The 24,513-nt window shown below is 63.0% G+C and overlaps 2 protein-coding genes across 2 annotated transcripts; both read left to right on the plus strand.

The window, feature by feature from the left end:
• Positions 1-1,407: 1,407 nt before the first annotated feature.
• Positions 1,408-8,585, plus strand: LOC309414136 (signaling lymphocytic activation molecule-like; the record flags this gene model as incomplete). Its single annotated transcript, XM_082011418.1, has 7 exons — positions 1,408-2,052; positions 4,903-5,229; positions 5,573-5,854; positions 6,856-6,966; positions 7,579-7,658; positions 8,245-8,400; positions 8,529-8,585. The coding sequence occupies exons 1-7, from the start codon at positions 2,001-2,003 to the stop codon at positions 8,583-8,585; spliced, it is 1,065 nt and encodes a 354-aa protein (XP_081867544.1). The 5' UTR covers positions 1,408-2,000.
• Positions 8,586-12,624: 4,039 nt separating this feature from the next.
• LOC309414252 (uncharacterized protein) lies at positions 12,625-21,116 on the plus strand (the record flags this gene model as incomplete). The annotated part of the gene is given in 12 exon segments (XM_082011549.1): positions 12,625-12,681; positions 12,683-13,088; positions 13,184-13,879; positions 14,206-14,307; positions 15,871-15,923; positions 16,285-16,395; positions 16,609-16,684; positions 19,487-19,693; positions 19,849-19,950; positions 20,463-20,501; positions 20,603-20,664; positions 21,057-21,116. Coding segments are annotated over 12 exon segments (1,971 nt in total).
• Positions 21,117-24,513: the final 3,397 nt, after the last annotated feature.

Raw genomic sequence — 24,513 nt, forward strand, 5'->3', positions numbered from 1 at the left:
AGGTTTGGAGCAATCCTGCCTCTGACAAAATCCAGGACGACCGCTGAGCACCAGCATCATAAAACCTCCTGCGAAGAATAAATACGGAGGCTGGTGCCGTGCCTCGGTCATCTTTCCAGCCGGGAGACTGCAGCCTGGGCTTATGGGGAAAGTAAGGGCATTTAGGAACGTTATTTTCAGTTAAGGAAGGTTTTTCTGCGACTGCCTGTATGTTTTTTGTGCCCCCAGGTGCTTCCTGGAAGGTTTTTTTTCCTTGATGGTTTTGCTTGTTAAATAATTTCTCCCATTTCTCCTGGCTGATGCCAGCCCAGCCTGGGGCATGCTGCCGTGGTAGCGCCCTATGGGTGATACTGGGATTTTATGGCTTTTTCTGGACCAGCTGGTGGTCAAATGATCTTCTTTGTGCCGGCACAGCCTGCACCCAAGCGTGGGGCACCCATGTGCGGCAAGGGGAGGGTTGGGGACCACCCTGCTGCCCTGCCTGGGGGGCCGAGCCGGCGGAGCCCATCCACCGGAGACCTTCCTGACCACCGGCTCCGGGGTGGGATTTGTGTCGGGGCAGTTTGCCGCTCTGCGAAACACCCCGAGGCGACGTCTTCGCCCCTCCATCATCCGGCCAAGCGCTCAGGCCGGGAGCCGGCTGCCTCCGGTAGGAACCGCCGCCGCGTTTCAGCGAAGCCGAAGCCGCTGCCGTGTGCGCGGTGAGAGACGGAGCCGAGTGCCCTCGTACTGCTCTTACTCATCCTCTCTTTTTTACGCCTCTGCTGAGCTCTTCCCCTCCGTGAACTGCTGATTTTTGGGAAATGGCTTGGGTTTTTTTGTTGTTGTTGTTTTTTCTCAGCCAGATGCTTTCTGAGTGGGAAGCAGCAGCCTAGCAAGATGCCGGGGTGGTTTTGGGAATTTTATCATGAGAAATAATTTGTTGGTGACAAAACTCATGGGGGTCCCGGAGCCCGGCTCCGCTGCAGAGCGGTGGGATGTAAGTTCACTCTTTATTGCCTCGTGGCAATGAAATTTGGTTTAAAACAGCAGAGGAATTCCTGCTTCCCGCTGCCGCCTCTGCTCACCTCTGAAAAACAGAAAAAGCCACGAAAACTTGAAGAAAGGAATAGGAAAAAAACTCTTCTCCCACTTAAAGCTGCGTGGGCTGAGCACCGACGGAGGCGAATAACTCATTCCACTGAAAACACAAACACAGCCAAGGTTTTCTCGCCCCTTTCCAGCGGCGGAACAAGGGAGGGATGTTTCCCCCGCGTTCCCCGTCCTCGGCTCTCCACCGAGCTGGGAGGCTGCGGTCCCCGCTCCATCCCCACCCAGGGGAACACCCACAGGAGCGGGGACCGTCCCCCTCCCCAATCGCCCGCTGTGGGGATGGCGTTGAACAGGAGCAAACTTGGAGTTCGGATCACCTCCCCGAGCCCTCAGCAGGAGAACGAGGACTTGGTGAGTTTTTGGAGACCTGATGCAGCCCCAAAGCAGGGCTATGGCTTAAGCCCCAAATATTTGGGGCTTTCCTGCAGCGGTGGGCATGGTGGCGGCGAGCACCCGTGCACGTCGGTGCGAGCTTCGGGCTGGGTCTCAGCCCCACGGCGCTGGGCTCGACCGGCCGCGGCGCTGCCGCGGGGGCGGAGCGGTTGCAGGGTTTGAAGGCTCCGTACAGCCCCAGGAAGCTGTTACTGTAGGTGAAATGAATTTCTTGCTGGTCGTTTCCTCTTCTTTTAGGGTTGGGTTACGGACCCGTGGCAGGATGATGCCATACGAACTAGAAATCGAGGCTCTGCTTCCTTCTGCAGGTCTCTTGGGTTGTCTCCGCTGAAGCATTCGGTACTTTGAATAATTTCCACTCAAGAAAACAAAAAAAAAAAAAAAAAAAGAGTCATTCAGCCAAAAACAGGAAACACATGGCCCAGGGCAGCATCTCTGATTTGAGTACACCGGTTCTTATAATGAGCCCGGCAGCAGCCTGACTCTACCCCAGCAGAGGCTCCGTGAACCGAGGCATGGGCTGCAGCGCGTGTCTCTGGCTGCTTATCTCTCTCGGCCACGTTTGGGGTACGTACATTTTCCTCTCCGTGAAATACTCGGTTCAGATCGTTTTGGGGATTTGTGTCAGTGATTCAGAAGTCGGGAGCTGTGTGCCCGGTGGACGGGAGTCTAAATATTTCTATCGAAGATAAATGGCTCGCAACTCCAAGCTGGATGCGTGGTGCATCCCCAAGATGCTCCTGCTGGTCAGGCTGAGGGAGGAGAGGATAAAAGATGATGAATGAACGAAGACGGTGATGGACGAAGTGTAGCTGCAACGGTGAAGCACTCTGCCGTGAGTTTTAACGGGGTATTAATAGCACCGAGCAAAGAATTTGGTACCCGGCATGGGTTGGGGTACTTGGGATGAAGGTCCGTGGCGGATCGTCTCTCTGCGACACCGGGTGTCTTGGAGCGGGAGGTGCCGGTGGGCTGGGGGACGGTACCCGAGCAATCGGATGCGCACGAGGTGAGTGGAAAGGGACTGGCGGTGGGACAACGCCTGTTTTCTGGCTGCACGGAGAGCCCCGGCAGGCTGAGGACGGTGTCCTGGGGACGACGGTGTCCTCGAGGCGTCGAAATCCACCCCCCAGGCCAGCTGGTCAGGGAGCAAGGACCACGCAGACCCCCCAGGGCGCCTGGGTCCTCTCGTCCCGCTGCCCGGGGGATGCTGCAAAATGGGTTTTGGTGGCACTGAGCCGGTGCGGAAGCGCCTGGGTGAGGCGGGACCCCTGAGCAGAGCAAAGGGAGCTGTGCCTAATCCTGACCGTCATCTTGGTGCCAGCCTGGTGTCCGCTCCCATTCCCTGGGGATACCGTGCGTCCCCAAACCCCCCGTGAGCCCTCCGCCACTGCATCCGTCTAATTACCGGGTGTAAAACGAAGGGCTCGGCCGGGAAACCGCAGACCTTGGCAGGGCTGGGGTTTCTCCTCGGCTCTGCTGGCTCGCTGTTACTAGAATACCTGCCTTTCAAATCCCCCCGGGGTTTTCTGCCTAGCCGGCACAGCGAAAGTCCCACGACCCCAATACCCGCCGTGGGGGGGATGCTCCGGACCCAGCGCCGTGCCGGTGCGGGTCGCCCGCCTTCCTCCAGCCCCTCCGTCTGGGCTTCGGCACGGTCGGCGTCCGTGTACATCCCTCCTCCTGCAGCCCTGCTCCAGCCGAGTCGTCTCCTCCGCAAAGGAGAGGCTCCTGGCCAGGGCAGAGGGTTTTTCTGACGTGATGTAAAAAGGGCTTTTCCCTTCGGTAATTAATTAATGAGCCGAACGGCTGCACGTCAAAAATACACGTTGCTGAGAAAACACATCACCCGGCTGCACGCTGGGCTTTACAGTAAACGCGTCGGCAAAAAAAACCGTCTGAGGCACCGGGTCGGCTGGACCGCGGGGTTTCTGTGGGGCGACGGCCGCGTCCGCGGGGCTGCTGGGGGGATGTAGTCCCCCGGGACAGCTCAAACCGCCGCGTTTTTTGCCGCGGAGGGGGCAAAAATGAGCGGGGGCACTCACCGGGGATGGCGGCGGGGGGAGCGTTTGCTCTGTGGTTTTTGCTGGAACCGTAGAGGATGCTGGAGAGGCGGATACGGGGCTTATCTGGGCTTCCCCAGGCATGTTGTTCTGGGGTAGGTCCCCCTCTTTTCTCTTCCCATTTGGGGAAAATCCTCGCCCCGATGGAAAGAAGTCGTTAGGAAATGTGGGGGTGACACGGTGGGGTCCTTTCCACGGTCCCGCTGCCGGCGGCCGTCAGCAGCGGTGAGCTGGCACCTCTCCCCACGCTGTTTCCTACAAAAAACAAACTTGTTTTCCTGGGGGTGCGGGCAAATATGAATCACTGCCTTGCAGCGAAAGACAGGAGAGGGTTTGGGGGAGAAGAGGTCTCCAGGAAATTCGGGCGGTTGAGGCGCTTTGGGATGCGTGGGAGATGCTTACACCCGTCTTCGGGGCACTTTTCCGTGGCCACCAAGCAACACACCTGGGACGACCTTGACCAGGAGAAGCTGGGATTTACACCTGAGCCCACCTCCAGGAGGCTGCACTTCCTGCAGTTTCTCCAAGAAAAGGCCCACAGAAGGTTTCTGGAGCTGAGGCGCTCGAGGGAGGTGGGTGCCACGACGCGCACCCAGCTGCAGGCTTTGGCCAAGAGCCACCGAGCGTCGCTTCCCTCTGGACTGCTCCGGTGCCACCAGGACTTCTCCAGGCTGGTCCCACCGCTGCCAGCACCCTTCTCCCAGGACCAGCATCCCCACCGGACTGGGACCACGAGCGCCTTCCCCTGCTCCGGGGGGTGACGTTTCACCGCGCTGGCCGGCTGTCGTTGTGCCAACCGAGGACCCAGAGCCTTAACTCGGGATTCGGCCAGCGCGCAGAGCGGTGCCCGAGGCGGGAGAACGCTGAGGCTGATGCAAACGGAGACCCTCTTGCCTGGCTCCGGGAAGGCGAGAGTGGGGAGGAAGAGCAGAGGAAGGCAACGCTTCCCCTCCGGCTCCTCCTCTGGGGGCGAGGATGTGGGGCCAAGAGCTGGGGGTCACTCCTTTGGTTCTGGGGACAGCCCTGTGGGGTGGGCATGGGGCAGAGCTCGCGCTGAGCCCTGACGTACAGCGTGACTTGTTTTCCCACCCGCCGGCAATCGCTGGTGCGGGATGTGGTGGATAACCCGGAGCTTGAAAAGGCGGTTAGATAATCTGCTCAATTTTCGAACGATTTACCTCGCACAACCCAAGCCGTCCCCAATCTGCAGATTACCAGGGTGGGTCCAACGCTGCCGTCGGCTACCGCAGCTCCGTGGGCATCCGCCCTCCTCCGGCAGAGCCGGGATGGGGCGGGAGACGGCCGCTCCAAGCCTCCCTGCCTGCCTCAGCCCTTCTCTCCGCTCTCCTCCCAGGCACGGGCCACGGGGCGAGGGAGACGGTGCTGGGCACCTTGGGGAAGGCGACAATATTGCGGATCCCCCCCGAACTCCAGGACCTCACCCTGCGCTTCGGGGCGGCCATGTGGAAGCGGGACACGGAGGACCCGCAGAGGAAGCTCATCCTGCTCAAGTACTCGGCCAGCAACTCCACCAACTACGTGCAGGAACGGACTCGCTTCCACAAGCTGGACTTCTCCCTGGAGATCCTGAACACCACGCGGCAGGACAGGCAGCTCTACGAGTACATCGTCAACAAGGGGCCGGAGGAGAAAGTCTGGCAGATCCAGCTGGAAGTGTATGGTGAGACACGCTTGCTTTGGGAGACTGTGCTGGATGCTCCCGGGAGCAGGTCTGGGAGACGGGTGGCGGTCAGGGCGGGTGGGAGACGCCCACCTGCATGGCAAGGTGCTGCAGTGGGTCCAGGACCCTCTTGCAGCCCCACCTGGGCACCCCCGGAGCCTTTGGCTGCGTGCAGACCGCGTTCCTCTCTGGTGCCGTTTGCAGCAGGTCCGGGGCAAGACCGGTTCCTCTTCACCTCCTGGGGATTTAGGAGAAGCCGGCAGGATTCCCCAGGCAGGGACCGAGGCAACGTTCGCGTCCTTGCCCAGACGCAAACCTCAGCCCCCTCCCTCCCTCTCTTCAGAGCCGGTGTCCGACCCCAGCATCCAGATCCTCGGCTGGGCGCTGGCCAACGGCAGCTGCACCGTCACCCTCAACTGCACGGCCGAGCGAGGGGACGACGTCTCCTACAGCTGGGACAGCGGGGTCACCGGCACCCTGGGGCTTTGCACCCACAACGGCAGCCTCCTGCACCTCTCCTACGCCCCGCAGAACACAAGCGTCGCCTGCGCCTGCACGGCCAGCAACCCCGTCAGCAGCCGGGTCGTCGCCTTCAACTCCTCCGAGTGCAGCTACGAGCGAAGGGGTAAGTCCCCAGCTGCCGACCCGGCTCTCTCCAGCCTCCCGGTCCCGCTCGTGCTTTGCAGGGGACCTTTTCACGCTGCTTTAGGCAGCCGCAAAGGAGCCTTTTGCAAGAAAAATGGCCACCGCGTCGCCCGCTCAGAGTTGCCGGGTCCTTCCTGTAAACGCCGGCGGCGGAGCTGCGGGTCCCACCGGCCGCCGCGCTCGCCGCGCCCCGGTGCTCGCGGCTCATTTTAAACGCGTGAGGCTCGTACGCCGGGTGGTTTGGGGAGGATAAAAACCTCGGCGACGGCTTACCCTTCGGAGGCTCGCGGGGCAAAAGCCACGCTCGCGCTCCCCGGGGTTTTCTAGCACTCCCTCGTGACGTGGGGGACTTTCGCTGGGGCCGGGCAGCTCCCCCACTTTCCCTGGGGACCCGGAGGTGAAGTCACATCTCCGCTGGGGCTTTCACAGCGTCCTGTGCTGGGAAAATATCCCCATGGGAAAAATATCTCCCCATGGGAGAAAATCTCCCCATGGGAAAAACTTGCTCCCCTTAAGCAAGGGAGACGCTGAAACGAGATGCTCCGAGGGGGCTCCGGGCTTGTTTCTCGCCCTCTCGCCCCAAAACCCCTTGTGTGGTGGGACGGCCCCGGTGCCGCCCTGGGGTGGGAGCCAGAGCCCTCGTCTCGCGCACCTGCGGCGCAAAGACGTTGGATGCGGGGGCTGCCGCCCCCCAGGCCTCCGTGAAGCTGCCGGAGAAGTTTTTAGGGCTTTATCTGGCCCCGATCCGGCCCCCAGCAGGTTTTTTTTTTGCTGACTGGTGCAGTCTGGAGGCGATTAGAGAGAGCCCTGCTTGAGAGAAGCATTTCCTGCCCCTTGTTTCCTGTTCTACCGACATCATCAGCCCAAAATTAGGTGACAAGATAAAGAAAGATTTTTAGCAGCCCGTTCTGCTCAGCTCTGGGTGATCCTGGGCCCCAAGGCTGGAGGCTGACCCCCTCCCCTCTCTGCCCCCCATGCCAGGCAGCACCGGGCTGAGGATGGAGCATCTCGTGCTGTTGGTGGTGGTGCCCATTGCCACAGTGATGATGCTCATCGGGGTCTTCGTGGCCACCCATTTGGCCATGTCCGCCGGTGAGTGCCATGAGGGAGGGGTGCTGGGGTGCTTGGTGGTCTGTGGATGGGGTGAGCCTTGCCGGGGGGGGACCAGAAGCTGCCCCCGGCTGGCCCCAGCGAACGGGTCAAGGGGCTGATGCCCACGGGCACCTCGTCTTGGGAGTGCCCTGGTCCTTGGGAAGGAGCAAACCGTGGCTCTCCCGAAGCACAGGATAAAAGGCAGGAGGGAAACTGGCTTTAAAAAAAAAAAAAGAGAGAAAAAAGAGATGTACCTGCACGCGCTCCCCAGCGCCTTACCCGGATGACGGGCTTCTGAGATCGTACTGTGCGGTCGCAAGGGGACCTGAATGATCCCAGCCCAAATTAGAGAGAGCATCCTCCCCCCGAGCGCCGCAGCCCGGCTGTGCCCACCCCTCCCATGCCCTGAGTAGCGGCAAATTCGCAAAGCTGCCCATGGCGGCCAGAGATCCTCCGACCACCGGCGGGCACGGGGCCGGGGCCGGATCCAGCATGGGCTCGCCCTCGCCGTGCCCCGGGGCACAGGAGCGGGATGCGAAGTGCTGGGGTCCCGTGTCCCCCCCGGGGTCCCAGCTCCCCCCGCAGCTTGGTGACTTGCTTCTCCCCCCGCAGCCGGCCAGCAGCAGGAGCGCTCGGCGCCGGCCGAGAGCGGCGCGGTGCACACCGTCTACTCCCGGGTGCAGCGGGCGGAGGTGAGCCGCGACCAGCAGCACCCCAGCCGCCCTCGGCGCGCGGCGGGGGACGGCGAAAAAAATGCTCTTTTAGCGATGGAAACGCTCCCTTGGCGATGGGAGCCCGAGCACCGCGGCCGGCGGGGAGCACGGGCACGACCATGGTGGGGTTTCTTGGGTGGGGGTCTCGGAGGGGGGCAGCCTGGCTTTGGGCAGCAGCACCCAAAGCCCCGGGTCGTTGCTGGGTGCCTCCTCGCTGGCCCGCGGCACCCTCTGTGACGGGCTTTGGCCACCGAGTGCCAACACAGCCCCGCGGCTGGCGAGGCACCAGATGAAATGGTGGCCCTGTGCTCCCCGGGGTCACTCATCCTTGCCCTTCCGAGGAGCCAGCCTGGCTGGGAATTAACTAATCTGGGAATCCCTGGGAATAAGGTTGGGTGCTGCAGCTTCCCCAGCATCCCAGCGTGGCTTTAGGGACAGACCGTGGGGGTTCCCCCCCCCCGCCCCAAGTCCTGCTCGGCACAAATCGGGGAGGATGCGGTGGGTCCGTGGAGGGAGGGAAGGGCCCCCGTGGGGGGCCGCTGCTCATCCTTCGCCCTCCATGCAGAAGCAGAAAGAGATCCCCGCCGCCGAGCACCCCTCTTGCACCACCATCTACGCTGCAGCCACCGGCCCGGCCCCGGCCGCCGGCAGAGCTCCGTGCCCCCCCCGCAGCCCCCCGGCACAGCCGCCCGCCCCGCGGGGCCTCCCGCCCCTCTCGCAGGTGAGGGTGGCTTCCGCTCCCCGGTCCTCGCCCCCGCTGGGCGTCACCGCGGGGCGACCCGCGGCCCACGCCTCCCTCCCCAGCTCGGGCACCTCACCGGCCCCTTTGCTTCCCCGCTGTTGCCGCAGAGCCCCGACAAGGAGCCCACGACGGTTTACGCCAGCGTGATGATGCCCGTGGCCTGAGCATCTCCGGGCAGCAGCCCAGTCCAACCTCCGCCTCTGCTCGCCGGGCACTGATGTCCACGTTCCCGGCGGGAGGAAACCCAGCTCGTCCCCGGGGAATCGAGGGGAAAAATCCTCCGGCACGCGCTGACCCCCGCCGCAGCCAAGCTACGCCGGCCGCGGAGGTGAGGGGCGGCGGAGCGAAGAGCAGGGCTGAAGCACGGCGAGAAATGTCCCCGGGCTGCGGCTAAGGGCGGCCGGCAAGACGCTGAAGCCCCGGGAGAAGGGCAGAGGGGCTCTGGATACGACCCCACAGCCAGGCGTGAGGGAGGGAGGGAGACTCGGCGCCTCGGAAGGGAAGGCTCAGCCTGTGAGCGGCGCGGTGCGGCACCGGCAAGTGTGGCTGGAGCGCGTTTGCACCCCGATCTCATGGCTGCCCCATGGATTTTCACCCCACGGCCTCCTCCTGTGGCCACGGCTTTGCTGGAAGGGAGCCCCTGGCTCGTGGCAGCCGGTGTCACCGGTGACACGCAGGGACGTGGGTTCAACGGCAGCGGGGGAGAAATCAGAAGCCATTTTTTTCTTTAAATAATTTTTTCCTCCCCTGACCTCTGCTCTGCGACTGGTTGCGAAATGCCGGGGCTTTGGCCTGAGCGGTGAAAAAAGTTTTGCAATCCCCTCGGGGCTGAGCCCTGCCCGGCACCTGCCCAGCCCTGGCCTGACCCCCTGCACCGGGGGCACCGGCAGCCCGTGCCTGGGGAAGCAGCCGCGTCCCACCGCGCTTTTCCATCCCCATCCTTTTCCACCGGTGGCTCTGGGAGCCGGCGAGGATCGTCCAGGTGGACTATTTAAAGCTGAATTTCTGGCTGAGAGGGGGAGGCAGGTCTGATCTCGTGTGCCGCCGCTAAGGGAAAGGAAAATAAATTTCTAGTAAAGCCTTTTGGAAAGGTTTGCTGGAGGAGCGTGTCAGGGGCTGGCTCGCGCTTCGGGAGCGAAGGGAAATCGGCGTTTTTGCACCTCCCTTGCTTCCTCCTTTCGTTAAGCAGAAAATCAGCTGAGCCGCTTCCTTGGAAAAGTCTGCCCGCAAAGCAACCGCTTCCCCAGGGAACGGCGAGGTCACGCTTGGCCTCGTGCCTCTAAACGGTGGGAAAAGTCCAAATTCTGTTCCTGGCACCTGGTGCAGGACGGAGCTCGGTGCCACCCGTGTTGGTCCTCGCAGGACCACGGGGCACCCTGGGCTGTGCCGCCCCGGCGCGCACGCCAACGCCGCAGCCGGCCCCGCGGCTGCGAGGGGACGGCAGAAGCCCGGTGTTGCGAAAGGGAGGAGCCGTTTTTAGGAGCTCAGCGACGTTAGCGCTGGGGTATCGAGCAACGACGCCGGTCCCTGCGCTAACGTATCCCCTCACCCAGCCTCCCGCGTCGGGGCGGCGCTGGGGGTCCACCATCATCGCCAGCTTGTCCAGCGCGCTTCCCCCACCTGAATTTCAGTATGACGCCGGTGTCATGCTACTTCCCAGAATAATCTGAATTAGGGAAGCGGCTGCTTCCCTGCAGTCGTCCTTCAGCTGTCCCGTCTAGGGGGGCTAGAGCCTGGGGGGATGGAGAGTTTGGATCGCGGCATCTCTTATGAAGGATGCCCTGGTGACACCGGTCCGTGGGCACCGGCGTGCTCCCGGGCGCCGACCCGCGATGGTCTGCGCGATACCCCCTCTCTTAGGGCTGGTTCCCGTAGAGGAGCTGGGGCACTTGTCACACGTGGCCGTGGCGATGCTCTTTGCCCCAGCTGCCACGCTCGTCTTCGCTTGGAAACGGAGTTTTTTCAGCTTGAACCTTTCATTATGCACGTGCGATTTTCCTCCCTGTCATACCCCTCCTGGTACCAGGCCATGTCACCGCCTGATGTCACTGCCGCTGGGTGCAGCTCACAGCTCTCTACACCCATCCAACCGCAGGAGGGAGAGCTGAGTGGGTGCAGGCGCGTCTTCCTCTTGCCGCCGCGATCTGCGGTAGATGCCGGGCGCAGAGAACACCCCTCCGTGCGCGGCAGCTCGATGGACGTGTTTGGGTGCCTGCTGCTCGCCCTCCTCCTCCTCCACCAAGAAAGTAAGTGCCAGATGCTCCTTTTCCCTCAGCGGTGGAAGGGAAGGAGCCCACGGCGGGCTGGGGGGGTGTTTAGGGACTCCCGGGAGAGCGGGGACGCAGAGCTGGCGCGTGCGGGACCAGCGGCGCAGATGCAGCTCCGCGGGGACCGAGTTTGTCCCGAGGATGTTGGGCAAACCAGGGTGAAAGATACCCAGCAAGTCCCGGTGCTGGCCTCTCGCGTGGTCCCCGTCTGCTAATGAGTGAATGCATCAGGTCTCAGCTCCGGCTCAGTCTCCGTCCAGCTGCTGCCAGATGTGCCCCAGCCGCAGAGTTTGCTGTTCTGCCCCGCGTCCAGGGTCTGTTCCCCCGGCACGGCGTCTCCGAGTTTTCCACGCTCCTGGGGTTTCGTGGTGGGGTATTTAGGGCTGTTGGGAACAGGAGACGCTTTCTGCCTCTTTTCAGGCAAGGGGAAACGGGCAGAGACGCTGGCTGTGCCCCAGCCCCCTCCCCGCAGCCGTGAGGAGGGGGTTTACTGCCAGACGAGCCCTCCAGCGCCCTTATCTGCTCTTTCAGCACAATTTCCTTCTTCCAGTTTTATCTCCCCACAACCAGCTTTTCCTCCCATGCAGCCGGAGACGCCTCTTCTCGATGTCCCGGAGGTGTCCCCGCGGGGTCAGGGAGGGGGGACGAGAAGTGCAGAGCCTCGGGGTCTGGCTGCCCAGCTGAGCCAGGATCAGTTCCCTGGCTCAGAAAACCTCCTTCCCCAGCCCAGGCTGGGCAGCACTGATTCTTAAAATGGGAAGTAGCCAAAATAAGGGGGAAATGTCTTCGTCCTGCTCAGAAGAAGGGAGAAACAGCTGCACATTTGGGGAAGAAGCCACCAAGTTTTCTTGCTTGCATGTGTAGGTGAGCTTGGCCTTTCGGTCTGGTGATGAAAGGGAACCCGCCTGACCTTTCTGAGCCATTGCAAACTCCTCCTTGCCCTTTCATTTTGCACCTCAAGGCTCCGTCCCTTGCACCCCTTTGCACGTGGGAAGCAGCGTGGGTGTCCCGTAGCTGCAGGGCAACCGGGTGCCGCTCGCTTCACGAGCCCTTGGGGGATGCAAAAGCACCCGTCCTCCTGAGGGAGCTCAGCCCAGAGCCTCAGAGGCAATTGGTTCATTGAAAATAAAAAGAAATTCCCTAATTTCTGCAATCAGCCCACGACGGAGGGGTTCCTCGGTGCTCTCTGCCTCCAGCGTCGGTGACCCGGTGTGCATCTCCATCCCCAGGGCTGCCCCAGAGGGTTCGTGTGAGCGGGCAACGGGCGCTCGCAGCCCAAAAAACCCAATTGTCTGCTGGGCTGCGTAAAGATAAGCGTGGCCAGCGGGGCGAGGGAGGGGGTTCTGCCCCTCTGCCCCGCTCTGGGAGACCCCCCTGCAGTGCTGCGTCCAGCTCCGGAGCCCTCGGCACAGGAGAGACACGGACCTGCTGGTGGGGCCACCAAAATGCCCCGAGGCTGGAACAGCTCTGCTGGGAGGACAGGCTGGGAGAGCTGGGGGGGCTCAGCCTGGGGAAGGGAAGGCTCCGGGGTGACCTTAGTGTGGCCGCTCGATACTTCTAAGATGAGGAGAGACTTTTTAGCAGGGCCTGCTGTGATAGGACGGTTTTAAATTAAAAGAGGAGATTTAGGCTAGGTGTAAGGAAGAAATTTTTCACGCTGAGGGTGGTGAAACCCTGGCCCAGGTTGCCTGGAGAGGTGGGGGATGCCCCATCCCTGGAGACGTTCCGGGTCGGGTTGGACGGGGCTCTGAGCACCCCGAGGGAGTTGGTGTCCCTGCTCATGGCAGGAGGTTGGACTAGGTGACCTTGGAAGGTCCCTTCCCACCCAAACCCTTCCGTGATTCTATGGCTTTGCCCGCGGCTGAAGAGCGGTACGGCACGCCGTAGCCCGGGGGCTCTGGCCCCTGTAGACCAGCCTGTCCCCGGCGCCGCAGTGATGGCCCCGCGTGATCGCAGCGGGGCTCGGCTCTTCTTTTTGGCCGAGGCGGCTCTTTTTGGCCAAGGAGCTTTCCTCGAGCCCTCCTGCCTTCGCCGCCAGCCAGCCCCCAAGCTCGCTGTGCGTCCTCTCCCCAGGCGTGCTGCCGTCAGCCCCGCTCCTCTCCCCAGCGTGCGCCGGCGACGGAGCAGATGTGACCAGCGCCGTGGGCAGGTCTGTCACCTTCTGCCTCCGGAGCCCGGATGGAAAAGCTGCAGCCTGGAGCTTTCACAACGATGTCATAGTGACCGTGAAATTCGGCAATCCTCCTGAAGCCACGTTTTTTGACGACGACTACAAGCCGCGCTTGGCTTTCCCCGAGAACGGCAGCGCGCTCACCATCTCCCAGCTGAGGATGGACGACGCCGGCACCTACACCGCAAAGACCGCGGGGGGAAAATCCACCTTCACCCTATACGTGTACAGTAAGTGTCTTTTCGTATTGGCTTTTTTTTTTTTTTTAATGTTTTGTGCTAAATGGAGGGTTGAGGATTTCCTGACAGCCCCCCGCTTCCCGCAGCGGAGCTGGCAGCGCCGACGGTGACCTGCGCGGCACAGAACTGCTCAGCCGACGGCTGCCGCTACACCCTGCGCTGCGCCGCGTCGGGCTCCGGCTCCGGCAACGTCTCCTACAGCTGGAGCATGGGAGGTTTGCTGCGGAGCGAGGGGCCCACCATGCTGGTGGAGGAGTCGCCTCCGGACGAGCCGCTCACGTGCACGGCGCGGAACGCTGTCAGCAGCCGCAACGCCACTGTCGTCTCGCCCGCTGCGCTCTGTGCGGGTAACGGCCGCGGCGAGACGCGCGGGTGGGTGGTGGGGACGGGCCGTACCCCACTCACAGCGGCTCCAGCTTTCCCCCGAGCTGTGCCTTGGCACGCAAAGAGAGAAGCGCGGACCCCCGGCAGCGGCACTTACCTCCCTCCCTGTTCTCTCCCCTCGCCGCGCCGCCAGAAAGCACAACCCACCCTCTCACAACCCACCCGGCCGCCCCGGACCCCCGCGCCTGGGGTCCGTCTCCTCCCAAAGCAGCTCGCGAGGGGTATCCGGGCTTACCCGAGTGGTATCTTAGCGCCCGCGCGCTTTGTCGCCTGGGGAATTTGGGGAGGTGAGGGGGGCTCTCCACGTTTCCAGCCCGTGCCCCAGAAAGCCCCAGCTTGGGATGGGAGGACGGAATCAATTCATGCGATGGAGAGGCAGAGCCGAGGACGGGCTGGAGGTGGGAGCGTGGCTCCGTGCAGACCTGCTGCCCCCAGCCCGCGTGGGGCTTCCCCCCGCGAAAGCCACCCCTGAGGTCCCTGGGGTGCAAAGGGCCTCCGACGCGGGGGGCTGGGGTCTCCCGGCCGCTGCTCTGTCTGCAAAGCCGCTCGTCCCCGCGCGGCGCATGGCCTCCTTTCCGCGCTAGAGCGCGTTTTCGTGAAATCGGGGTCCCTGCGAAGCCGGGAGGGGCGCGGCGGGGCGTTGAAGCAGAGAGGTGCCCGTTGCCCCCCGGGAAGAGGCAGATACGTTTCGGGGTGCTGCTACCACCCCTTCTTCTTTTTCAAGGCACCTACTCCAGCGGGCGGGCTGGGACCGTGGCCGCGTTGGTGACCGCGGCCGGCGTGCTTTTGGCGGTGGTTATCTTCGGCGTCTACTGTAAATTCAAAGGTGAGCTGCTTCCCCTGCGGGTAACCGTCCCTGCCAGCAGCAGCTGGGCCGCGGGAGGGGAGGACGCAGCCAGCCCCGGCGCCCGGGGGGCTGAGGGTGCCACGCGGGGGTCGCTTTGGGTGCCGCTGCTGACGGGAGCCGTGTCGCTCCTTCCCCAGGCTGGAGGATGTTCCGTGTGCCTGCAGCCGAGGCTACGAGCACAGGTAGGACGCTGGGGGTCCCCCCGGCATTTCCCTCCCTCCCCCTTTTTCCTGCTGGGAATAGCCTGGTCGCATTTAAGATGAGGAGGGGAATCGCCCACCGCCGCAGCTTCGGACCGGAGCGTACCCCGGCTCGCGGGACCCCCACCCTGCGCGCACGGAGGCGAGCGAAAGGGACGGTGCCGGGCGATGTCGCGGTGGCTGAAGCCGTGCTCCCCCCCAGTCTCTTGCTGGAAAACTTTGTGACAGCCCAGCAAGAAGGAGCCGGGAGCACAGCCACGAGGTCACCAAAGGAAGAGGGATTTTGGGAAAAGATAAGAGCTGGCAAGAGACAACTGGGGTGACGGAGACAAGCAACGAGGGGCCGTGCGCCCCGCGTCCGGAAACGACCCCCCCACAGCCCCGCGCGCAGCTCAAACGGCCGCTGCCCGCGATCGCTGCCCGAAACGGCCGCTGCCCGGTCTCCTGGCTCCCGGGGGCAGAGCTCAGAGGCTCCTGGCAGAGGTGGAGCAGCACGACGGCGGCCGCGGGGACTGCAGCGCGCCCTCGGCATCGCTTCGGGATCAGCTCCGCTGGACTCGGGAGCGCAGGGTGCAAGCCCAGCCAAGAATCCCGGCGGAAGAAGAGGTCACTGGACCAGCTCCCATCTCCTCTCCTGACGTTCCGGGCCGTTTTGGGACGGGACGTGCTGTGCCCGTCCCTGCTACAACTGAGCCAGTGCCCCGCAGAGATCTCCCTGACTTCTTTTTTTATTTTTATGTGGGTGTTTTGTTGTTTCCCTAACTGGAAATAAAGCTGGTGCCAACGGGGGAGTTCCTGCCTCGTGTTTCGCGTTTGTGCGTGCCCGAGTGGGACGTCGGGGCACACCCAGCGCCAGGACCACGGGCTCCTCCCGGCCGATAATTCGGATCCAGCTCTTTCATCGGGAACCATGGGCAAGACCGCTCCCCGAAGCGCTCCTCTCTGCACGGGCTGTTCCTCTGTGGGGATAGCAGCAACGCCTCAACTGAGAGAAACTGAAGTTTTGACCCCAAAAGGAGACTGTGAAGGACTTAAATCCTCTCTGCCCCCCTCTGTTCGACGAGCTGAAGAACGAGGGGCAGGAGGGACGGTGGGATGAGAAGCGATGCCCACCTCAACCCAGACCCGTAGCGAACACCTCCAGCAGCTCCGCGGGGCTGCCGGCTGCCGCAGCTCCTGCACGGCCGGGCTTTCATGGCACGCTTTGAGCCGGGATTCCCTCCAGCCCTCAGCAAGGAGCATCCCGGCAGCACCTCGGGTCACGCCGGGGGACCCCCCGCAGCCCCTTCCTGGCCGCGGCAGCCTGCTCCCTCGCTGACCTTCCACTTTTTTCTCCTTGCAGAGGCCGGAGCTGAGTACACAACGGTTTATGCCCAGGTCGGCCCTTCCCAGCATGTGAGTCTGTGCAGGCTCATCCCCATCCTCCGGGCACGCGGCCGGGCCGGGCTGCGCAGCCGGCGGGTCACTGCGTGGGATGGGGACGGCCTGGGGCCGCGTGGCGGGGCTGGGGAGGAAGGACGGCAGCCGGACAGCCCCGGGCTTCATCTGTGAGTTCCTCCTGGGAACTCGAGGGGGGACACGCCGGCACTGGGGCTGTGAGAGCCGCCGGTGCAGCCACAGCTGCTCCCCTGCGCTTCCCGGCGCATCACCGGGCTCTCTGTCCCCAGCAAACTTGGCTTCTTTGGCTCACCCAGGCTTTGAGATCCTTTTGCCAGCTCCGAGCCCTGGAAACACTTTAAAAAAATCTTTTCCCCAGCTGCACCTGCAGAATTTCTCTAGTGCACAGCAAGACGACCCAAAGAAGATGCCGACCCCCGGCGTGGAGACCTCCAAAACCATCTATTACACCATCCAGGCTATGGCCCAGGTGAGTTGGCGCCCGTGGCCGTCTCCCCTGGAGGGGCAAGACCCCAGGGTGAGGGAGGTAACCCCGGAGCAAGGGGCATGGATGGATGGGTCTTCATTGGGCTTTCTTGGGGTCCAGCGCTTCGAGCCAAGCCCACGGGTCCCCCATCTCTCGCCAACAGAGGGATCGGCTCCCGCAAGCCCGAGCGAAGCTTTTGTCCCTTTGTGATTGCAGACGGATGATGAAAAGATGGGCAACAGCACGCCAAGCTGCCGGGAGCAGGACGAGAAAAGCCTCTACTGGGCGGTCAGTTAGCCAGCGCCCGCGGCACAGCCCCGGCACGGCTCCGGCGTGCCCATGAGCCTGCACTGAGCACGGTGCTCCGCTCTGCCCGGCCCCGGCTCGCGGGGCTGCAGCATCCCCCCTTCCCTCCCCATCGCTGCTGCCGCCGATTCGCCTGTCGGTAGCGGTCCCCGGCCATCGACGGGAGGATGCGAATGCCCCGTAAGTGCAAGCTCGTCCGGCACAGGAGCTCTGCCCCGTGTTTTGGCATCCACGTGCGGTTTGGGCTCCTTTTTCTGCCCTCTCTGAGCAGACCGAGGAACATGGACCAAAACTGTGGCTGCAAACCCAGCCCTCCCGGTGCAAGGACACGAGCTGATGCTCCTGGTATTCACCCTGCAGCACCTGAGCTGCGGAGCCTCAGGACCAGAGGACGGGACAATTTGAGGAGCCTCTTAAAGCTCTTTAAATTTTTTTTTCTTTCTTTCTTTTCACTATGCTTTTAAACTTGGCAAATACTTTGGCTGCTTCATTCGGTTGCTAAACCAAGCGAAAGCAAAAATAACACTTGGTGGTGGGGAGCTGAATACGGAAACGCGTTGCCCAGACGCACACACCCAGGCTGCTGCGGTTTCGGTGCCGGCTGCTTCCCCAGCGCTCGCTGCTCCCGGGCCTGCCGGGGCCCTTCCAAACCTCGCAGCACCCCGGCACCGTGCTCAGCGTGGCGTTGTGCCGCGAACAAGCAGCTTGCGGTCCTCTGAGATGCTGCGGGGCCGTGCCGGCGTCCGCGGGCGGGAGGTGGTTCGGGCTTGGGGGAAAACAGGACAAGGCTGGTGCAGTTCTGCTCCGCTCCTTTGATGAGTTTGTATGTGAGGTTTTATTCTTGGATGAAATATTTGCATGTGAAGCGCTGTGTTTGCGGAGTTAGGCGGCTTCCCAGCGGAGCTTTGGGGAGGAGGGCAGCTCTCCGAGCCCCGAGCCATGCAGGGATGCCGCCAGGGCGGGTAGCGGCTGCATCCCGCAGGGATGCGTGTCCTGCAGCAGGGTCTGCGTGGGTTCACCCCGAGCTGGGACCTACAGGGTCCTGGATGCCCAGGAGCAGGGCACCGGGCACATCCCCACCCTCCCAACCCGCCCGGAGCTGGCAACTGAGAGAAACATGCACGTTGGCATCAATTCTCCAGCGCCGCCGGACAGACAGACGCCGCTGGCGCTGGGAAGCCTCTTCCCGTGCGTGCTGCTTCCCCTGTTCTTTGTCTTGTCTGTGCCGATAGTAAATTATTCAGGGATGAAACCGGAGATTTCTTTGAAGTGCCTGGCACAGGAGAGCCCTCTAGGAGCTACTGGAATAAAAATGCAAGACGCATCTGAGCTCAATTTCTGTCTGCATATTATTTGGGGTGAAAAGAGTCCGTTATTGACGAGCCCGTGGAGTCACTTGTTTATTCTCTGCATTTTCACAGGACGAGACGGGCTTGTTTTTGAGTTCCTCAAAATCCTGCTGATCAATTAAAAATATATACCTCAGCGGGTCATGCGTTTTACCAAGGGATTCGCCTGCGCGGCACGAAATCTGTACTTGTAACTCCAAGCCCCGGCTTGGACAGGGCTTGGAACAGCGGTGATGGCACCAGGACTGGCCCGAAGGGAGCCGGGGCAGTGCTGGAGCGTCACCTCCTCCCTCGCCCGTGCAGACGGGGCCCCATCCCTTCCCCTGGGCACAGCCCAGAAATGACCCCCCGGGATGGTTTTTCTGGCCATTAATCACCCGATTTCGGTGCCAACACCTTCAAGCTCGCAGGAAGCCGTTGGTGGGGCAGAAAGGGGAAGGAAGACATTGCAAGAGGGGGAGCCGAAGGCTCGGTGAGGCAGAGGAGGATGGAGCCGCGAGGCGTCGGGACGGGGTGGCTCTGCATCGCGGTGCTCTGCTCCGGAGCTGGTGAGTGGGGCCGGGGCGCCGGCGCGGGGGCCGGGGGCTCCCTCCTTCCGTGGGGCTGGAGGGAGGAGGAGGAAGGGGCGATGTGAAGGCAGCAGGCGCGGTGCCATGGTGCCTTCCCCGGGGACCCTTTGCGGCGGGGCAGGATGCTCACCCAGCCGTTCCGGGGGGGGCGAGGCTCAGGCTGCCTGCTTTATTGCCTGGCTTGGGTCTGGCTCGCCCGCGGCAGCAGGATTGGGGTTTCTGGGCTCTCCCCTCGCTCTGAGCCGCAAACCTCCGCCCTGGGCTCCCCCTCTCCTGCCCAGCCCTTTGCTGGCCAAGCGGCAGGGACACTCGCCGGCCACCCGGCCCCTTCCACGGCGGGGGGCTGGCTTGCCTGGGGACCACGCTTCGCCACCCCAGAGCGCCCGTCTGTGCTGGCACCGCTGCCAGTTGCCCAACCTCCGGCAGCTCGGCGGGGGCTGTGTCAGCGTGACGCTGCCCGGCAGCGCGCGGCCGCGCATGACTTCCAACGAGCCCTCGGCTCGGTCTCCCCGGCGTCCGCCGCGGCACTGCCGCCGTTAGCACCTTCTTCGCTAGCGGGGGTTTGCCTCGGCGGAGCTGCGCAGGAGAGCGGTGTGAACCCGGCCGCTCGCTGCCCCGGCAGGACGTGGGACGGCAGCGCTTGCTCCTCCGCTGGCGTCTGCCAGCCCACCCCGGCCATGCCCCCGGCCCCACATCTCCGTCCCGACTCACCCGAGGGACGTGGGTTAGCCGCTTCTCGCTCCTGCCTTGCCCTGCCCTGCGCCGCGGTGGGGCCGGTGCAGCCCCCAGCTCTGCAGCTCCGTTCCTGCTCCTCGGGGGCAGTTCTGGTTTGGGGAGGCATTAACGTGAATTAGTGACCCTCGTTCCCAGCTCTCGTCCTCAAAGAAGAGGAGCCAGGGCATCAAAGCACCACACAGCGTGACGATATCCCGGAGCCCGCGGCGGACCCCGCCGCAACCGCCGGGGATGCGGCCAAGCTGACAACGTGGCCGACGGTCACCCCAACCCCTCCTCGGACCGGGGACCCCGTCACCACCCCCATGCTGACACGAGCAGGCGCCGCGGGGAACAAAACCCGTGAGTCCCACGGGGAAAGGGAGAGGTGCAGCTCGGGGACGTGCCGCTATCCTTGGAGGGTCCTGCATCCCCCCGAGACCCCCCCCCCGGTGCCTGGCACCCCCCCAGGCCACGTTTGCGGGCAGCACGCACACATCTCCTGTCTCTTCCCGTAGAAAACGCGCCGGCTGTTCCCATCAGGTACTGGTCCCCGGTTGTTTTTGTGGTGGTCGCTCTGCTCGTGCTCTTCTTCACCTACCGGCGCACCAAGGGGGAAGGTGAGCTCCCCCCCCGGGGCACCAGCCTCTCCCCCTTCGCGCAGCTGCGCGCGGGGTTAGCCGGAAAGGGTGACAGCCATCTCGCAGCCCACATCCTGAAAGTGCCGCAAGGAGTCAGTTATTCTGCTACAGCTCGACGAGGGGGGGGGGTCTGGCTTCGTGCTGGAGCGGGGGGAGGCAGGATCAGGCCTTCGCAGCAGCCAGAAACCCCTTTGGCCACGGCTTGGCTCCATGGTGAAGGTTCTCCCTTGCTCAGATCTGGCTTTAAAAGTCCAGAAGTTTAACCCATAACCCCCTTTTCTGCTCAGTTTTGCACATTTTCTCAGAGCCAGCTCTGCCCTCACCCCCTGGGGCTTCTCCCTCCCTGCTTTAACACAAACCTCTGGCTCAAGGTTTTTCTCCTCCTGCAAATCAAACCCCACAGCTCGCCCCCGAGGAGGGTCTGGCTGGGCTTTTTGCAAAGCCCCTTCGGCCCCCGCTGTTGTAACGCCTGTGTCTGCCCCGGTCCGCAGGGAGCCGGGACCGAGCCGCCTCCGCCAGCGACTCTTCAGGTAAGACGTGCTGAGCCCCAGGCCAGGCCGGGGCATCCCGTTATACCATCGCCGACCCGACCTCAGCGCCGTGATTCACCTCCCAGCTCCTTGCGTTGCAGATTTGGGAGCCCTAGACCACGTCCCCACCCAGGACACCACCCCGATAATCCCCACTGCCCAGGTGAGCCCGGCTACCGGGGATCCTCTCGCCGGCAACACCGGGGTGCCGAGAGCTGCTTTCCAGCCCCAGCCCGTGCCTCAGTTTCCCCATCCACTGCAGCCGTGGGGTGCGGCAGAGCGGGGCGAGGAGGATGCTCCGTGCAGCTCCTCAAGCAGCCGCTGCCCCTTTTGCAGGAGGAGAGAAAGGGGTTGGAGCAACCCCCAGCCCCGGAGCACACCGAAACCGCCTTCTGCGCGCGGGACCCCCCACCGCCCCAGGTATTTCACCCCAATGCACTGAGTGCCGGGGCCCGGGGGGGTCCCTGCCAGCCGAGCCCCAGCCCCTCCAGCCCGCACGGCTCCCCAGGGAGGGTTTGTAGCCCCCCTGCAGCACCCGATTTTGCTTCTTTCCAGCCCGACCCTCCCGCAGCCGCCGGCGGTCCCCGCTGCTCCGGGGAGCCCGGTGCTGACTGAGGGCTCCCAGGGGAGCCCAGCAGCTTCCAGACCCCCCCGGGAACACGAGGCCACCCCCGAGGGGCAGCACGGGGATCGAGCCGGGACGACGCTGCCGGCCGGGGGCTACGTGGTGGCTGGGGGCCACGGGCGTCGCGCGCCGCCCCGCCCTTCCCTCCGGATGCTCGAGCGTGTGCCCAAATCCCGGTGGGAACGGGGACCCGCGTGGGACAGGGGCCCGCGTGGGACGTGGCCGTGCGTGTGCCGTTACTGCCGTGCCCCGGGTGCGAGGACGGGGGCTTGGGGCGCCTGCGCTGGGCATGGCCGAGCCAATAAAGCAGGATTTCACCCCAGAACCCCTGGACTTTCTCTGCCGGGACAGGCAGCCCCCCCTGCCCAGCCATCACTTTTTTCCCCCGGTATCTTGGAACGGAGCTGGCGGGCAGCCCCCGCCGGGGGAAGGAGCGTCTTGTGCTGCTCAGTTACTCACGGAGGGGAAAAAACTGCGCAGGACTGACATAACCTGCCCCCCCCGCTCCGCCCCCGGGCCAGCAGCTCGTCAGATGACTGTTGAACTCATCACAGGGCAAAGATGGGGCGAGGGCTGGAAATAAACCCCCCAGGGAGCCCCAACACCCCTGCGGGTAACGTGCCGGGGGAAATGAGGAGCAGGGGGGGGCCCCGAGCCCCAGCATGGCTTGGCAGGGGGGCCGGCAGCCCCCCCGCCGTGCATGCCCCCCCTGACCTGCCTCAGTTTCCCCTCGCTCTGCTCCCCCCCCCGGCAAACGTCCTCCGGCGAGGTGCACGGAGCGGGGCACAGCGTGGGGCGCGGGCGGGGGGGCAGAAGAAAGTGCGAAAGCCAAAGGAAATGCCGACGCTGGGTCCCGGTGAATCAGCGTTGCCGTTGCTGCGGGGGGGTCCCCACAAGCCGGGGGGGTGCGGGGCTGGGGGGGGAGTTGCAGCGAGGTGACCGCAGCCCCCCCGGGCGCTGCGCCTGGGGGGAGGCCCCCAGCAAAGGCACTGGGACTCGTGTCCCCCCCCGCCCCCCGGGGAGGGTCTGGGCACTTCTCCAGCCTGCACGGAGCGCAGGCAGAGCAGCCCCTGCTCAGCACAAGCCCCCCACCCTCCAAATCCTCGCCCCCCCCCCCCCCAACCCTTGGCCCCCATAAATTCCCAATCCTTGGCTCTCTAACCCCCAAACCCTTGGTCCCACAGACCCCAAATCCTTGACCCCACCGACTGCAAACCCTTGGTCCTCTAGACCCTAAACCCTTGCTCCTCAGCCCCCACATCCTTGGCTCAACAATCCCCAATGCCTTGGACCCCTGAACCCCAAATCCTTGGCTCCCATAAACTCCCAGCCCTTGGCCCCATAAACCCCAACTCCTTCACCCTATAAACCCCAAACCTTGAGCCCATCAACCCTCAAATCCTTGGCCCCCATAAAGCCCAAACCCTTCAGCCCTCAAACCCCAAACCCTTGGCCCCACAGACCCCAAACCCATGGCCCCCACCAAGCCCAAACCCTTGTCCTGCGCCGAGCACCCTCCAAGGGCAGGATGGGTTTCTCTCCGAGTGCTCCCTTGAGGCCGCATCCTGCCACTGCAGCATCTCCTCGGAGCTGCCCGCACTGGGCAGGGTACAGGCAGGAGCAGAGCCGGGACCTAAAACCGCTGCCTCACCCCAAAGCACCGGGTGTAGGAAGACCAAGGAGGGGGAAAAAAAAAAAAAAAGTGAAAACGGGTTTATTTTATAAAAAAAAAAAAAAAAAAAAAAAATTTGTACAATTTTAGTTCCTCTATTAAAAAAAACAACCAAAACCAACCAACAAAACTTCCTACCACTGCCGTAATGCTTCGATCCACTGCAAACTGTAAAAACAAGCTTTTTATATATTAAAAAACGATTTTACATTTTACAATTTTCTACACGCATGCACAGGGTCTCGGCTCTGCGGGAAAAAAACCAACGAAAAACAAAACCAAAAATGAACGAAAAAAGGTTTATTCTTCTTAAACTCCAAGTGGAAAATCCCCCCTCCCTGGCTGACCCATCCGCTCGCACTCACTGAAGTCCTTTTTGCAGTAAAACACCCCAAAACGGGCTCCCAGCAGCACTGATGGAGCAGGGGGAGGACCGGGGGGGGGTGAAACCCGGAGCCTTCAGCCTCAAGAGGCTGGAAGACGAGGGGAGCCCAGGGAGGGGTTAGAAACTCCCGAAAAATGGAGATTTCCTGGAAATCGGGAAAGCCAGCCCTGAGCAGCGCGGTGCCCGGACAGGGACGGGCCCCCAGGACCCCTCCAGCAATTAATGTTGCTACTGGTACTTACTGGGGAAGCCCCCAGCCCCTCTGGGGTGGCACACGTGGCCAGCGTGCCGCAGCCCGAGCGGCTTCGTTCCCCCCCCCCCAGCCCTGACCTCACCCCCCTTTAGTGCTTAGGACAAAATAAACCAAAATCAAATCCAACTGCGCGCCTCCCCGGGATAAAATTTGGCAGCTCCCATGACCAAACCAATCCCATCCTGCCCAGCCACAACCCCTCCCCGGGACCCCGGGAGACCCCCGACCAGGCACGGCGTGGCCAGACAACAGGATCCGGTGGGTGAGGAAATTAAAAAAATAACTAAAATAAATCCAACGAGGTATCTGCGACCTTGACAAAACCAAGGGAAGGCAAAAAACTTTGGCGTCCCCGACGGTGAGCCAGCCCCTGCTCGGGGGACCACCATGGGCCCCCTTGCCACCACGGGCCATTAATTATGGACCTCATTGAGCCACCAGCCCTCATCATCCTCGCCAGGAACCCCTCGTTTCATTCACCCTGCTGGCTCCGGGTCCAGGATTGGGCCCTGAGAGACATTTTAAGCTGCTCTGCCTGCAACCTACGGCTGCGGCTCCAACCGGCACGGGGAAGCCCCGCAGGGATGCTGCTGGGACCAGGGACACGGGTCACCTCGGGAGCAGGGAAACCACTTAACAAAACCCTTCTGCTTCTCTTAAAAACCAGATTTTTCACTTGCTTTTGTGAAGAGCTGAGCACAGAAACCATCAGCAGAGAGGCGAGGAGGACGTTCCTACAGCCAGGAGCATCACCGCTCCGGTGTCTCGGATGCCGGGGGAGGTTTTCATAGCAGCCACAGATCGCAGAGGTGTTTGCAAAATACTCCCCAAAAAAACAATCTCTAGGATTAAAAACCAGCCCCAGACGGCGGGCGGTGGTTTATGGTCAGAGCCAGGACAGTTGCCAGGTAGAAAACGGGCAAGCGCAGAAGGTCCTTGGGACCTGATGGTGCTCGAAGACGCTGGTGAAGAACATGGAGAGTTAGCCCTTGAGTGATGGCACCAGAACGCCGTCTCCTTCCTGGCCGTGCCACTGTCCTCCACGGCTGTGCCTTCTGGGGGGATGCTACACGGACC

This window comes from Phaethon aethereus (assembly GCF_964289735.1).
Source record: "Phaethon aethereus genome assembly, chromosome: 28".
NCBI lineage: Eukaryota > Metazoa > Chordata > Aves > Phaethontiformes > Phaethontidae > Phaethon > Phaethon aethereus.